Source organism: Typopeltis vanoorti, chromosome 19 (genome assembly GCF_054136105.1).
Source record: "Typopeltis vanoorti isolate ZY-2024b chromosome 19, IOZ_Tvanoo_1.0, whole genome shotgun sequence".
Lineage (NCBI taxonomy): Eukaryota > Metazoa > Arthropoda > Arachnida > Uropygi > Thelyphonidae > Typopeltis > Typopeltis vanoorti.
Genome location: NC_143567.1, coordinates 965,782 through 979,256, shown reverse-complemented (window position 1 = coordinate 979,256; position 13,475 = coordinate 965,782). Strand labels below are relative to the sequence as shown.

At 36.2% G+C, this 13,475-nt stretch overlaps 1 protein-coding gene and 1 non-coding gene across 2 annotated transcripts in view; one reads left to right on the top strand and one right to left on the bottom strand.

Annotated features, from left to right (window-relative positions):
- Positions 1 to 12,334, bottom strand: part of JMJD4 (jumonji domain containing 4) — a 107,106-nt gene extending 94,772 nt beyond the window's left edge. Inside the window, exon 1 of the mRNA XM_090408799.1 lies at positions 11,695 to 12,334. Within this exon, the coding sequence (XP_090264925.1) occupies positions 11,695 to 11,941 (247 nt within the window). The 5' untranslated portion in view covers positions 11,942 to 12,334. The remainder of the gene's footprint in view (positions 1 to 11,694) is intronic.
- An 839-nt stretch (positions 12,335 to 13,173) lies between these two features.
- On the top strand, positions 13,174 to 13,245 carry TRNAG-UCC (transfer RNA glycine (anticodon UCC)). Its single transcript has one exon. It is a non-coding gene; the product is annotated as a tRNA-Gly (tRNA).
- Positions 13,246 to 13,475: the final 230 nt, after the last annotated feature.

The window sequence follows — 13,475 nt, the reverse complement described above, 5'->3', positions numbered from 1 at the left end:
GCGAAATATCTAAAAGCATAAAAATTTAATTTTTTCATGACAGTTTAACAAAATTAAAAAATAAGAAATATATTACGTTAAATGTACGAGAAAAGAATGAATAACTTACCTTAGATCTTAGTTCAAATTCACTTCTTGTTCTTATGTTATTACTGATGCACTGCACATTACTATCCTATGTCTAATTACAAAAACTTACAACTGATACCTTTTTGATTAGTGATACGATACAGTACGTACACTGTAACAGCAGAATATAGAATAAAGTTAAAAACTGCAGCAGATTTTCTTATATATGTTTAGAGCAAATGCGAGTTTGAACAAGATTAAACAAATTCAAATGAGCGTCATCCTGTAAACAAGTTTTTACTTGTTTACGCTAAACTACTTGTTAGAACTAGGATCAGAATAAAATAAGATCTTAAGGAATAATAACAAATAAGTGATTATAAATAATTTGTTTATGACAAATCTATAAAATATAATTAAAATTTAAACAAAAATGTAATTTATTTTGATATAATTAATGAATAATATTTTTTAAAAGTATTTCCTCCTCGCCTGAAATCTTTCATGCCTTTACTATTATGGTGCTTGTGTGCATCACACATACTGCACACTGGGTCGGCGAGCCCCTGCTCAGTCTCCCTTTTCTCGTTATTGTTCTTCATTCTCTCTTTAGCTTTATTTTCTTTCTTGCTTTAGCTCATTAATAATCCCAATGAGGTTATCCTTACAGAACTATCTTTTATTCTCTACCATTGTTCATCTTACAAGCATTCTAACAGCTCACATTCACCAACCATTTAATTCTTTTATATATATATATTTTTCCTCCACGTCTATATGGGACACCCAAACTTCATAAAGTAGACGCATCTCTACGTCCAATAGTAGAAGGAATAGATTATATGACATAGCTTCTTGCCAAACATCTAACCAAACTACTAAAGGGCTTAATAGGACAATCACCATCCTTTGTTAAAAACTCCGAGCATTTTGTTTCAAGCATTAGCAATATTATCCTTGATGAAAATGACATTTTAGCAAGCTTTGATGTAGTCAATTTGTTTAGCAATGCCCCTACTAATGATCTACTTGCACTGCTAAAAGATAAATTCTCTAAGAAGGTTACGTATTCCTCAAACATTGCATTTCATCTGGATACTTCAAATATAAAAAAGGAAATATAAATGGTCCTCTTTTGCCAGTTTTAGCAAATCATTATCATAAACCAAAATTATTAAAAAGGTAGGTCGATGATATATTCTTTTCGGGAACCATGGACTACCTTCACCTCTGCTTTTTCATGAGCACCTGAATCATCAACACCCCTAACATTAAATTCATCTAATAGAATTTGAATCTAATGGTTCATTCCCATTTCTGGAGTAAACCATTCCCGTTGTCATCGAGAGTTTTTGCTCCCTTAAGGTTTTTGCCTGGTCTCTGATGAGAACAAACCAGTTCGAAACAGCTGTCAGGCCAGTGAAACCTTATCAAAATGGACTAATAAAATGAAAATATATAGACGCTTGGGCAATGCCTACATAAGTAGTCCACACTAAGGCAACTCATGAATGCTAAGGAATGTATTCCCACAAGCTCTTTAGTCAACTCACAAAACTTTCATAGTTTCTGCATTTGGCTTTGAAATAATGCGGGATCTAATATCCACTTTGCTTATGGAATTAGAAATAATTTTTAAAAAATAACACTAGTCTCTTTTGTATAACTGCATAACAGTTGTTGCCTTTGTTACTCCTTACTATTTTGTCTACTAGTTTGTTTATTTATACCTGAAGAAATCCTGTGCAATTGGGATGAAATGTCATGTTACTAAGTAAATAAACGTTATCAACTTATTCCAGCCTTATAAACTTTAATCAAATATTCATGACTAACCAGCAAAGCTTACATACTTCTATATATATATATATATATATATATATATATATATATATATACGAGGGACATCCAGAAAGTAAGTTCCGATGGGCTGTCAGTGAAACAAAAATATACTTACAAAAAAAACTTTATTGGAAATTAAAGTAGACATCTTTCACTACTTTTCTAAATAATTTCTGCCATTGTTCAGGCACTTATCATAACGGGGTACCAAGAGTTGTATACCTTCGTCGTAGAAGTTGCCACCTGTGATGCAAACCACTTATTGACTGCTTCTTTGACCTCGTCTTCAAGACGCTGGCCACCAAGGAAAGATTTCAGATGTTTGAACAGGTGAAAGTTACTTGGTTCGAGGTCAGTACTATATGGGGGATGATGTAATTGTTCCAAGCCAAAGGTGGTGAGTTTACGTCTTATGCCGGCTGTGTGTGGGCAGGCATTATCATGAATCAAAACAATGCCCCTGGCAGCCATGCCATGTCGTTTATTCTGAATTGCATGATGCAGTTTTTTAAGGATTTGGCAGTACATAGTCATATTGATTGTGGAGCTTCGACCCAAGAAGTCTACCAGCAGAATTCCTTGTCTGGCCCAAAACACAGTGCACATGATTTTCCATGAGGAAACCGTTGTCTTCAATTTCATCTTGACTGGTGATGAGGTGTGCCTCCACTCCATGGACTGTTGTTTGGATTCAGGGGTTGCATGCGACACCCAAATCTCATCCCTAGTGACAAGTCTGCTCAGGAAAGCATCGCCATCTTCATGATAGCATGTCAAGAATGCTAACGTACTGCCCAGCTGATTCACTTTGTGTTGTTCTGTAAGCAACTTCGGCACCCAGTATGCACACCATATCAGATAATTCAGTTTCTCCATCACAATTTCATGAAGACACGAACACAAAACTTCTGGAAATTGCAGTGAGAGTGATGTCATAGCGAATTCCCTATTCTGTCAAATCTTTTCTTTAACTGAACGCACCAAATCGTCAGTCATTAAAGATGGTCACTGCTCCGTTCATTATCGTGCACACCTGTCCTTCCTTCATTAAAAAGTCTTACCCATCTTTATACCATTGAATCACTCGTGTGTTCTCCATAAACCTCAAAAATTTGCCGATGAATTTCAGCTGCTTTAATGTTCCTCGCGTTCAGGAAATGGATAACTGACTTAATTTCACGTGGCTGGCGATTTGATTTTCTTAGACATTATAAACACACACCAAGAAGCGTATGCACTGTGAGAATGTCTGAAAATCAGCACGCATATGCACCATTGCAATCGCAGGGCTGCAGTGAAAATATTTAAAAATGGAACTTACTTTCTGGACGTCCCTCATATATATGACCCACACACAAAAGGCTACAAGATCTATAAGCACATTAGCAGCATGTGTGGGCAGGAGGAAAAGAAGAAAGGTGAAATTTGTTTATGCTTTTTTTGAACAGCTGAAGATTGTATTCTTTGGGGAAGTCAGAGTGGGGGGAAGAATGTTCCAAAGAACAGAGGTAGATGGAATGAAAATACAACTGACATCTATAGTATACTTGGAAGGGGAGCTTGCTAGGAAGAGGTCAAGTGTGTTGGTAAACTGGAGGGTATTGTCAGATATTCTGGTAGGGAGATTGATGATCTGTGATAGATCATTGCTAATGGCAAACACCTCAATATCCCTGCTTGCTTGATCAGTGAAACTGGAGAAAGGATGCCAAAAAGACTAGTAGACATTGAAGTCCTCAAGAAGGATTACCTCACTATTAGAGCATTTCAACTGTAGAAAGTCGAGCTTTAGAGAGATCTGAAGACTTCAGAGTGTTTGAGAGAATTTGGAGAGCAACAGAGAGAGCATATGAAATAGGCAGGCTGATTTGGCAGGAAAAGTTTGAGCCAAAGTGGATCAAACAGTGGAGATTTGAGGTTTTGCAATCACTGACATAGTACAAACCGCACGGTTAGCCTAGTGGCTTTGCGCTTCGCAACCATATGCCTGGGGAAGGAGTGTCCTAGGTTCGATTCCCGTCGGTGACGTGAGGAGCTGAAGGATCTTCCTCAGCCATAGCCAAGTTAGCCAGTCTTGGGCGTGGGCAGTAGGGTTTTTTCCGCCAGTTTATCTGGCGTTTTTCATCCTGCAAGCAGGCAAACTGGCCCCGTGAACACACACGGATACAGTCATGAATACTGCCCTAAGGGGATGCAGCAGAAGAGTGGCGAACCGGCTGCATTAATATACGCCAGTAACTCCTCATTAAGAAGGGACTCAACCTGTCCTAGGACGAACGAGAAGGATAGGATAGGACATAGTACATCAGTTCTAATGAATGCATAAGTGTCATCCTTGTTGTGGGAAGAACTGTGTAATGTGTAGTTTAAGCAGTGAAGTTGGTTCGGTGAGTTTCAAAATGGAACATAAAAGGTTGTTGGTTAGTAATGACTTGTTCTAATGATTTTGTAGGAAAGTGAATGATAGTGGTCAATTCAGGAGAGAACTGGCAATGAAAGTATCTGTAGAAGAGGTGTGTGTGTGTGTGTGTGTGTGTGTGTGTGTGTGCGCGTGAGAGAGAGGGGGGTAATGAAGTGAATATGTGAGAGAGAGAGAGGGATCATTAATTAACTGGACTGCCCTCTTCTGGATAGAATCGAGCAATCTTGGAGAGAATTTTGGTACACTACCTCAAATATCAGCACATAATTATTTCACATGACAATTAGCCACACATTTTCTAGCTGACACTACAAATCATCACTGCCAACTAGTCATTGAATGACAGATTAGTAACAACTAGATGCTAGGCAATTATCAAGTGATTCATGATAGTGAGTAGCATAAACTAGAGAATGTCTGGTTAGATGTTATTATTATCACAGTGATTCCTCAATTATCAGACCTTCAAATGAAGCTTCATATATACACTGTACATGCCTGAAAATTTTAAATTCCTGATATGTAATATATCATACATGTGAGCATATCAGTAATCAAAATTCAAAGTACCAGCATGCTGATAATTTGTAATGTAAAAATGTGAATATTTGAATTGTCATAATGATAGTAACTAAGGAGAGCATAACTGCTCTGAATGCCTAAAGAATTTAAAGGGTGTTCTAAAACAGTGGTCGAGAGTTTTTCATAGGTTTCAGTTGAAAATGGACTACTACAATTCAGATGTGTTAAGCAATCGTTAAAAAAAAAAAAACTTAGATCAGTGATAAACACAAACAAGTGCCATAAGAAGTGATATGAGTTTAAAGTGTGAGAATAAAAACTACTTCTTAAAGACAAATTGAAGAACGATCACATGCATATGTATGGCAGATCTATTATTATTATTACCCAAGACCTCATGGAGTCAAAGTTTTGGAAGGTCCTTTTATCATATACACAGCTCTTCATACCACGCTTTAAACACACTCAAATTCTCTGCAGACACCACACTCTCAGGCAAGGCATTCCAATCATTCACAACTCTGCATGAAAAAAACCTGCTCCTGCTTCTCACTCCCCTACTTACATCCTTTTTATACAGTTTCCAGGGATAACCTCTGATCTCCCACTATTTTCTACAGAACCTCTCCAGCATTGATCCTATAACAACCCCTTACTAACTTGTAGGTCTCTATCATATCTCTCCCCTCCCACTTCCTCCAGTCTACCAGACTCTGCAAATTGCATCTTCTCAATCTTTCCTCATACTCCTAGTATCTTCCGGAGGTTAGATACTACCTTAACCAGTCGCCTGTGGACCCTTTCCAACATCTCTTCGTCCTTCTGAAAACCAGGTGACCAAATCTGGGCACAATAGTCCATGTGTGGCCTAAATCAAAGCCTTATACAATAAAACAAGAATCTCCCTACTTCTACAAGTCAGTGTCCTCTGCATCATTCCCAGAAGCCTTTGTGTTGTCTTCACAATTTTGGCAATGTGTCCCCCTAAATTTCAGATCCTTATCCAATATCAACCCCAGATCTCTTATTGCCTCTGACAATATATCCCCACCAAGCATAAATTCTGCACCCCATCTTTGTTTTCCAAATTGTAAAACCTTACATTTTGCAACATTGAACTCTCATCCCCATTCTCGTGCCCAATCACTCAATTTATTCAAGTCTTCTTTTAAGGCCACAACATCTTCTCTACTCTTCATGGTTCATCCCAACTTTGCATCATCTGCAAACAACTGAATATCTCCATCCAAATCTTCACCAATATCATCAATATACAAGTTAAACAGTAATGGCCGTACACAGATTCCTGAGGCACACCAAACTTTCCTTTTCCTTTTCCTGGATATCGCTCCCCCATACACAACTCCACCATACGCATCTTCATCATGAAATTTCTAATACATACTCGCTAGGTGTAGAGGATATTGCTATATTAAGACATGAAGAGTTTACATCAATACCAACTTCCTATTGACATTTTTTCTTCAAATTAATCTGCTTTCTGTTCAGGACTCCAATATTATCAGCTGTCATATTTTGGTCTTCTAGGGCAGCGCTTCCCAAACTGTGGGCCACGGCCCCCTTGGGGGCCATAGGTTTTGTTGAGGGGGGCCCGTGATATAATGAAAACAAATTTAAAATGTTTTAAGACTATGTAGATTTTTTTAATCTTAAAAGAAACATATTTAATTTTTATTATTTCTTTTTTGTTATTTTTTATATTTTAATGGAAAAACTCATACATTAGTGTTGGTTCACAAATTTTGCTTCCTTCGCATTTTGGTGATTAATGAATTAGTAAATATATATTTATTCATATAAGTTTCATTTCAAAGGTATTGATAAGAAATACAAAAAATATTACAAACGCAAAATCTTGAATATAAATTGTATTGAATATAAATGCAATAAATATTATAATAATATATGTCTATATTACGAATTATTTTTCGATGGGAGCTGTGAAATATTTTAATTTTTCCAAAGGGGGGGGGGGGGCCTTGGCATCCATAAGTTTTGGAAGCACTGTTCCAGGGCACTCTAAGGAGTGCTTATGGACTCCCCTAATTTTTCTCAGAACTCTCATATTTGTGGTCTCCAGTCTTTGACCAAGTGTTTTACTTCTAACCCAGCTCTCAGATCCATAAGTTAAATTTGGCTTGAACACTGTGTTGTATATAGCTAGTTTAGTATTTTGACTAATTTCTCTCTTATTCCATATAAATTTATTCAGTTGACTCTGTACCATATCAGCTTTGCTAATTCTGTTGTTTATTTCCATATGTAATTTAACATTTTCATTAAAAATTGTGCCAAAAATGGCTAAAAATGTTTTACTTGTAAATGCTGCTGATGTTTTCAATATTCCTGTCATTTTAAGAGCTTTTGTCTTTTATTGTTGATTTTCATACCAAATTTGTTACAGCTGTTACTTAATAAAGTTGACAACAATGGAATTATCTTGGATGGACAGTATGAATTTGCTAAAGGGAGGTCATGTTTTAATAATCTTACTTATTACAATAAAGTGATGGCTTCCTTGGACAGAGGAGAGGGATACACAGTAGTATACTTAGATTTCGCAAAGGCTTTGGATCGATTACCATATGATAAGTTGATAGTCAAACTAGAGCGGATATTAGATTAGTGCACTGGATCAAAGACTGGCTATCTGATAGGCATCAACAAGTTGTGTATGAGGGAGCAATATCCCAGAAGAGGAAAATCACTAGTGGTGTGCCCCATGGGGGGGGGGGTCTGTTTTAGGGCCATTGCTGTTTAACCTGTATGTTAATGATGCTGGCAAAGATTTGGATGGGATTCAGTTGTTTGCAGATGATGCAAAGTTGGGGCAAACTATGATGAGTAGAAAAGATGTTGTGGCCTTACAAGAAGACTTGAATAAATTGAGTGAATAGGAACAGGAATGGGGATGTGAGTTCAATGTTGCAAAACTTAAGGTTTTAAAATTTGGAAAACAAAGATGGGATGCAGAATTAATGATCTCTGGAATGTCAAATATGAGGAAAGGTTGAGAAGATGCAATTTATGTGGATAGGAGGAAGAGGGATAATATGACAGAGATCTACAAGGTTAGTAAAGGGTTATTCTAAGATCAATGTTTGAGACATTTTACAGCAAACAATGGGAGATCAAGAAAGAACCAGAGGACATCCCTGGAAGCTGTATAAGGAGGATGAGAGCAGGAGAGTGAGAAGCAGGTTTTTTGCATGCAGAGTTGTGAATGATTGGAATGCCTTGCCTGAGAGTATGGTGTCTGCAGAGAATTTGAGTGTTTAAGGCACAGTATGATGATCTGTGTGTGTATATGACACAAGGACATCCTAGATTAGTCTTTGACTCCATGGGGCTCTTGGGTTAATAATAATAAAGGTGCTGCCCAACATAATATACCATCTACACCATATAATTGTAGCATTTTGAAGAGCTTTTCTATTGATGGGTATCCTGTTGTATTATTCCTTTTCCATATCTACAAAACACAAATGCAGATCCTTGTTGTACTTCGTGATTTTTAATCAACAGTTTTGTATTAAAGTAAATTATTTATTTATAATTTTTTTTATTATCCCATGGTATTATTACATCAGATCACAGAAGTCACATTCATGTATTTTATACAGCACCTTTTCTGGGTTATTATAAAGTTCATATTTAGAAATATTCATACAAGTTAGTAAATGCAGTGGTGGTGCTTCCTCGATGTTACAGATTTTGCAGATGGGGAAGGAATTTTATGCCATTGCTAAACCTGAGTGGTTTTGTGTGGCCAGTCTTCAGGCGAGAGATCATGGTAGTGTCACAGCAATTATTATTATTATTCCTGACACATCCAAGGAGTCCGAAGACTCATCGCAGGAGGGCACCTACAGCTGTCTCAACCACTACACCAAACCTCTACTATGAATCATCTTCATGAACGCCATCTACCGTCCACCACAATTAGTATTTTTTGTCTGTAAATTGTGTGTGTTCTGAAGGGCCGATTTGTCTGTATGCGGGATGAAAAACCTGAGTTTCCGGGAGAAAAAACCCTGCTACTTCTGTATGAGATCAGCTAACTCACCTTCGATTGAAATCAATTAAACTTGAGTTGATGGTGGCTCCTGGTTTTTCTGCTAAATACCAGTGGGAGTCACGTCCTGAAGAATCATTCTTTTTTTCTTTTTGAGTAGTTTTAAAAATATCAAACTCTATGGTACCACTTGATGTTACAGACATTTTTGCTACTTCATCTGCAGCTTCATTTCCCTTTAATCCCACATGGGATAGAATCCACTTCCAAAAAAAGCTGATCCTAACAATCTTCATTTGGCCTGAGCCCAGATTGTTTTTCAATTTTCTTTCCCATAATATTTCTTAGCATCTTCTGAAGTATCCAGATTCCAAGTAGCAGAGTTCGATTACCAATAAAACTAAATAAAAATTTAGGCAGTGCTTTTTTTTGGAAAATACTAAACAGTTGAAATTCTTTGCGATCAGGAAAAATTGATTAAAATGATATTGTATCTGTATGTCATGAATCACTGTTATATTAACAGTGCAGGTATGCTGTACTGTTTGCATTTTTTAGATATGTATGTTAGTGTGATGACATGAAAGTTTCGAAATTAAAGAGTAGGTTAAAACATGATTAAATCTTTGGAGCCTACATAACTTCATCAACAAGGATATCAGTCATAAAGCACATTCAATAATAAATTTGCTTGGATTTGCATTTTGTTTCATCCAAAGAGGTTTTTATTAAACCATGCTACTTATTTTCAAAATGTGAGAGAGAGATTTAGTAAGGTGAAATGAAGAAATTAGACCTGTCTTGTGCAAAAAACAGAGCATGAATGATGGTAATGAACAGAACATGAAGAAAATGAACATGAAGGCATACTTGTATCCATCAACAGCATATCAATTCTTAGGTATGCACAGCTGATATAATTGTATTAAAAAAAAAAATCAACAACAGTATGATGAGTTTTTAGCATCATTATAACCACTTTCATAAATGTATATGTTTTTCACCTTGGCCAATAATATTTGTTTCCTGTAACAAATGGCATCAAATGTTACGATATGCATCAACTATCTTCCCAGATGCATTACTTCATATTCATAACATCTCTTTAATCTTCAATTAATTATGGAATTAATGCAAGACTTAAAAAATATTTTTTGCAAACTTTCAAAACTTTTGCATGAATATAAGAATTTACATTCACTTGATTTATGTACCTTGGATATAAATTTCACATCTAATTATAATATGTGTGTCTGTCAGATAGCGCTTTGAAATAATGGTGTATTATAAACCCTCCTCTTCCCAAATATTTTGGTGGGAGGGGTATAAGTAGTTCTATCAAATGCACATCTCATGGTGGATAGTTGAGGCGAAAAAAAAAAGAAAAAAAAAGAATAACAATTCAAACGTATTTCATCTGAAACACATTTGAACTGTTTTATTCAAATATAGTCAAATGACTATATTTGAGAGTCTGCAAAATGTGTCTGCAAGTGAAATATCCTTGACTGGCTATTTCAGTTATGTAGTAAAAATAAGACTGTTATAAAACTCCTGGTGTTAAATATATTGTTAACTCCTGGTTGGCTATTTCAGTTGTGTACTGAAATAAGACTGTTATAAAACTCTGGGTGTCAAGTACATACTGGATGACAATTAATCACTTCATTGATTTCGGTACTAGGGAAATTCTTCATAGCTTAGTTGCCTTGGGCTAATGTGAACACAAAGTATTAGCGAAAAAAATTGTTTAACAACAGATGGCTGTATGGCTAAGTGACTGTTATATCTGTCTGGCATTGAGTTTAAATCTGGTATGAGATTAGTGCAAAAAAAAGGCATGGTGTATTGAAAAAATTTATATCCAGCTGTTTCTTTGAGCTGGATATAAATTTTTTTCAATAAATTTTTCACCATGCTTTTTTTTACTACATAGCTGATATAGCCAGTCAAGGATATTTCACTTGCAAACTTTCATTTGACTATATTTGAATAAAATATGGATGAAAATAATATATATATATATCATAACAACATAAGGAATGTTACCTTGGAGAGGGTGCAGATAGATAATGAAAATATCAGGACTGAACAATGTTATGAAGATAGGCCAAGTGCATGTAAATCGCAAAGTTTGGTCGTTAGAAACCAAGAGAGGAAATATGTCTGAGAAATTCAAGCAGTTGAAGGACTATCATCAGATTGATATTGGGGAGATTTGTCATATTGCAGAATGAGGGGGTGAGGATTAAGGGCAAAGGATCATCCAAGGAAGATACAAAAGGAAGTAGTGAGTAACAGCATGTTTTTTTTTTTTCTTGCATGAAGAGTGGTAGGAATATGGAATATATGGCGAATGTGGAAACAGTGGATGAGTTACACAGTGGTAGGATAGACTTTATTTTAGCAATGGCCTCCTATAATGAGTGTTGCACCTCCATGGAAGTTAAGAAAATAATATAATTTTTTTTTGCCAAATAGTATACTGTCCAGCTCACTTGTTTGACAGTAAATTATTGATACAATAAGTATTGTATCAAATACCATAAGATATATGTGAGTATTTTTTAAACTCATTGTATATGAATTGCAAGTGTAGGCCTCTCCATGCATCTTGCATTCCATGAAGATACTTGGTTAACATTAATAACATGAGGATTAATTAAGGGACATGCTTATATAAAAATCTGTTGATGCTATAATGACAATGATCTTTAATAGCAATTTCAATGAAGTATTATTAACTATGGAATTACATCTCCTGAATAATTAACTAAGGTAAGATCCATATCTAATAACAAACCGAAATTTTCTTCAAGAAAGTTTAAGTTTGGTTTGCCTTCACTGGTAATCCAATCCGTACAACTTTTCCAATTCGAAGTATAAGTTGATACAAACTTACAAGGCACATTAGGTACAAGAAATTTTGTGAAGAATGCATCATAGGACACATCTGAAGTAACGGTTTCAATCTCTGAAAACCTATCACACTGTCGAAAGTCATGAGGAGCGGTGTAAATACATTTTTTCAAAGTCTCTTCACTTATCATTGCTTGAAAACCAGGGAATACGTAAAGATGTTATTTTTTTAATGCAAACATCCTGATGACAGAATAAAACTCTCCCACTTTACGCATAAATCCCTTACACATTTTCTGTTAGAGAGAAAAGTACCTTTTAACAATTCAGTCATTCATCGCAAAACGTTAAAATGCCAGTCAGCACCTGATTTACAAAAGCTGCTCTACGCGATATGAGGCGTATCGACTTTTCTAAAGAAACTACTAAATGTACTATTAAAGTGGTATGCGATGAAATAAATTGCAGTGGTATTATAAAACTCTTTATTGAATGAAAACAAATTATATTAAAACATAATTTCTAAACTTTGCATTTGCAAACTCATCAATGGCATATCCTCAAAGGACAATTTTACAGCGAAAAAAAAAAAAAAAAAAGAGTAAAACAGAGACGCGCAAACTATGACTTACACGCATGCGTAAATCGACACGTTTAACTATTGATAAGTACCAATAGGTGGCTAATGAATTCACTAGTTGCACCTATATTATAGGACAAAAGCTCTATTAGGACCTATAATATTTACACGTAGTGCCTATATTATAGGTGCTACCTGTAAATAACGCATAAAGAGAAGAAATATTCAAATTTGTGATAAAAATAAATAAAGGAAAAACATACGCACGTCAGTGAAACGCAATAAAATTTTACGCGATGCTCAAAATAAGTCCAAAAATTATGACGTAAAAATAATGAAATGGGGACATTTGTTCTTCTTTTTTTTCTTCTTATTATAACTGCGTTTCAATGGAGTCAGAAGACTCATCGCGGGAGACCATACATTGACATACTATTCATTATATGGCCAGCATTATGTGGTCAGCCTGGCTGGCCGAGTGGTTAGCGTATCCGCTCTCCAGCCAAAAGGCTGCGGGTTCGAATCCCGCCGTGGGCATGGATATTTGTGATTGTCTTTGGAAATACTAGTGGTGGTAGATGGCGTTGGTATAGTTGCGGTTAGTGGATTGAAGGAGCTGTAGAGCATGTGCCCTCCCTCAATGAGTCTTTGGACTCCTGGAAGAGTCTAATAATAATATTATTATTATTCACACAATTCCTCGTGCACGGGCGAGCCAGTCCGGTTTGCTGAGTGGTTAGCGTATCGACTCCCAGCCAACAGGCTGCGAATTCAAATCCTTCAGTGGACATCGATGTTTGTGATTCATAGTGACGATAGAGACAAGATGTATGGATGTTGCATGCGACGGTGGTATAGTGGTTAGCATAGCTGCCTTCCAAGCAGTTGACCCGGGTTCGATTCCCGGCCATAGCAATGATTTTTTTGCCGTCCTGGTTGGTCGAGTGGTCAGCGTATTTGCTCTCCAGCCAAAAGGCTGCGGATTCGAATCCCGCCGTGGGCATGGATGTTTGTTGTCAATAAGCATACAGTACCGAATAACTGCATCAACAATATATGCATCAAAGGTATGGAGTAAATGGGTTTTATTAATGAAGATATATATGTTTACACATGATGACATGAACATCGACAACTGTCAGCGG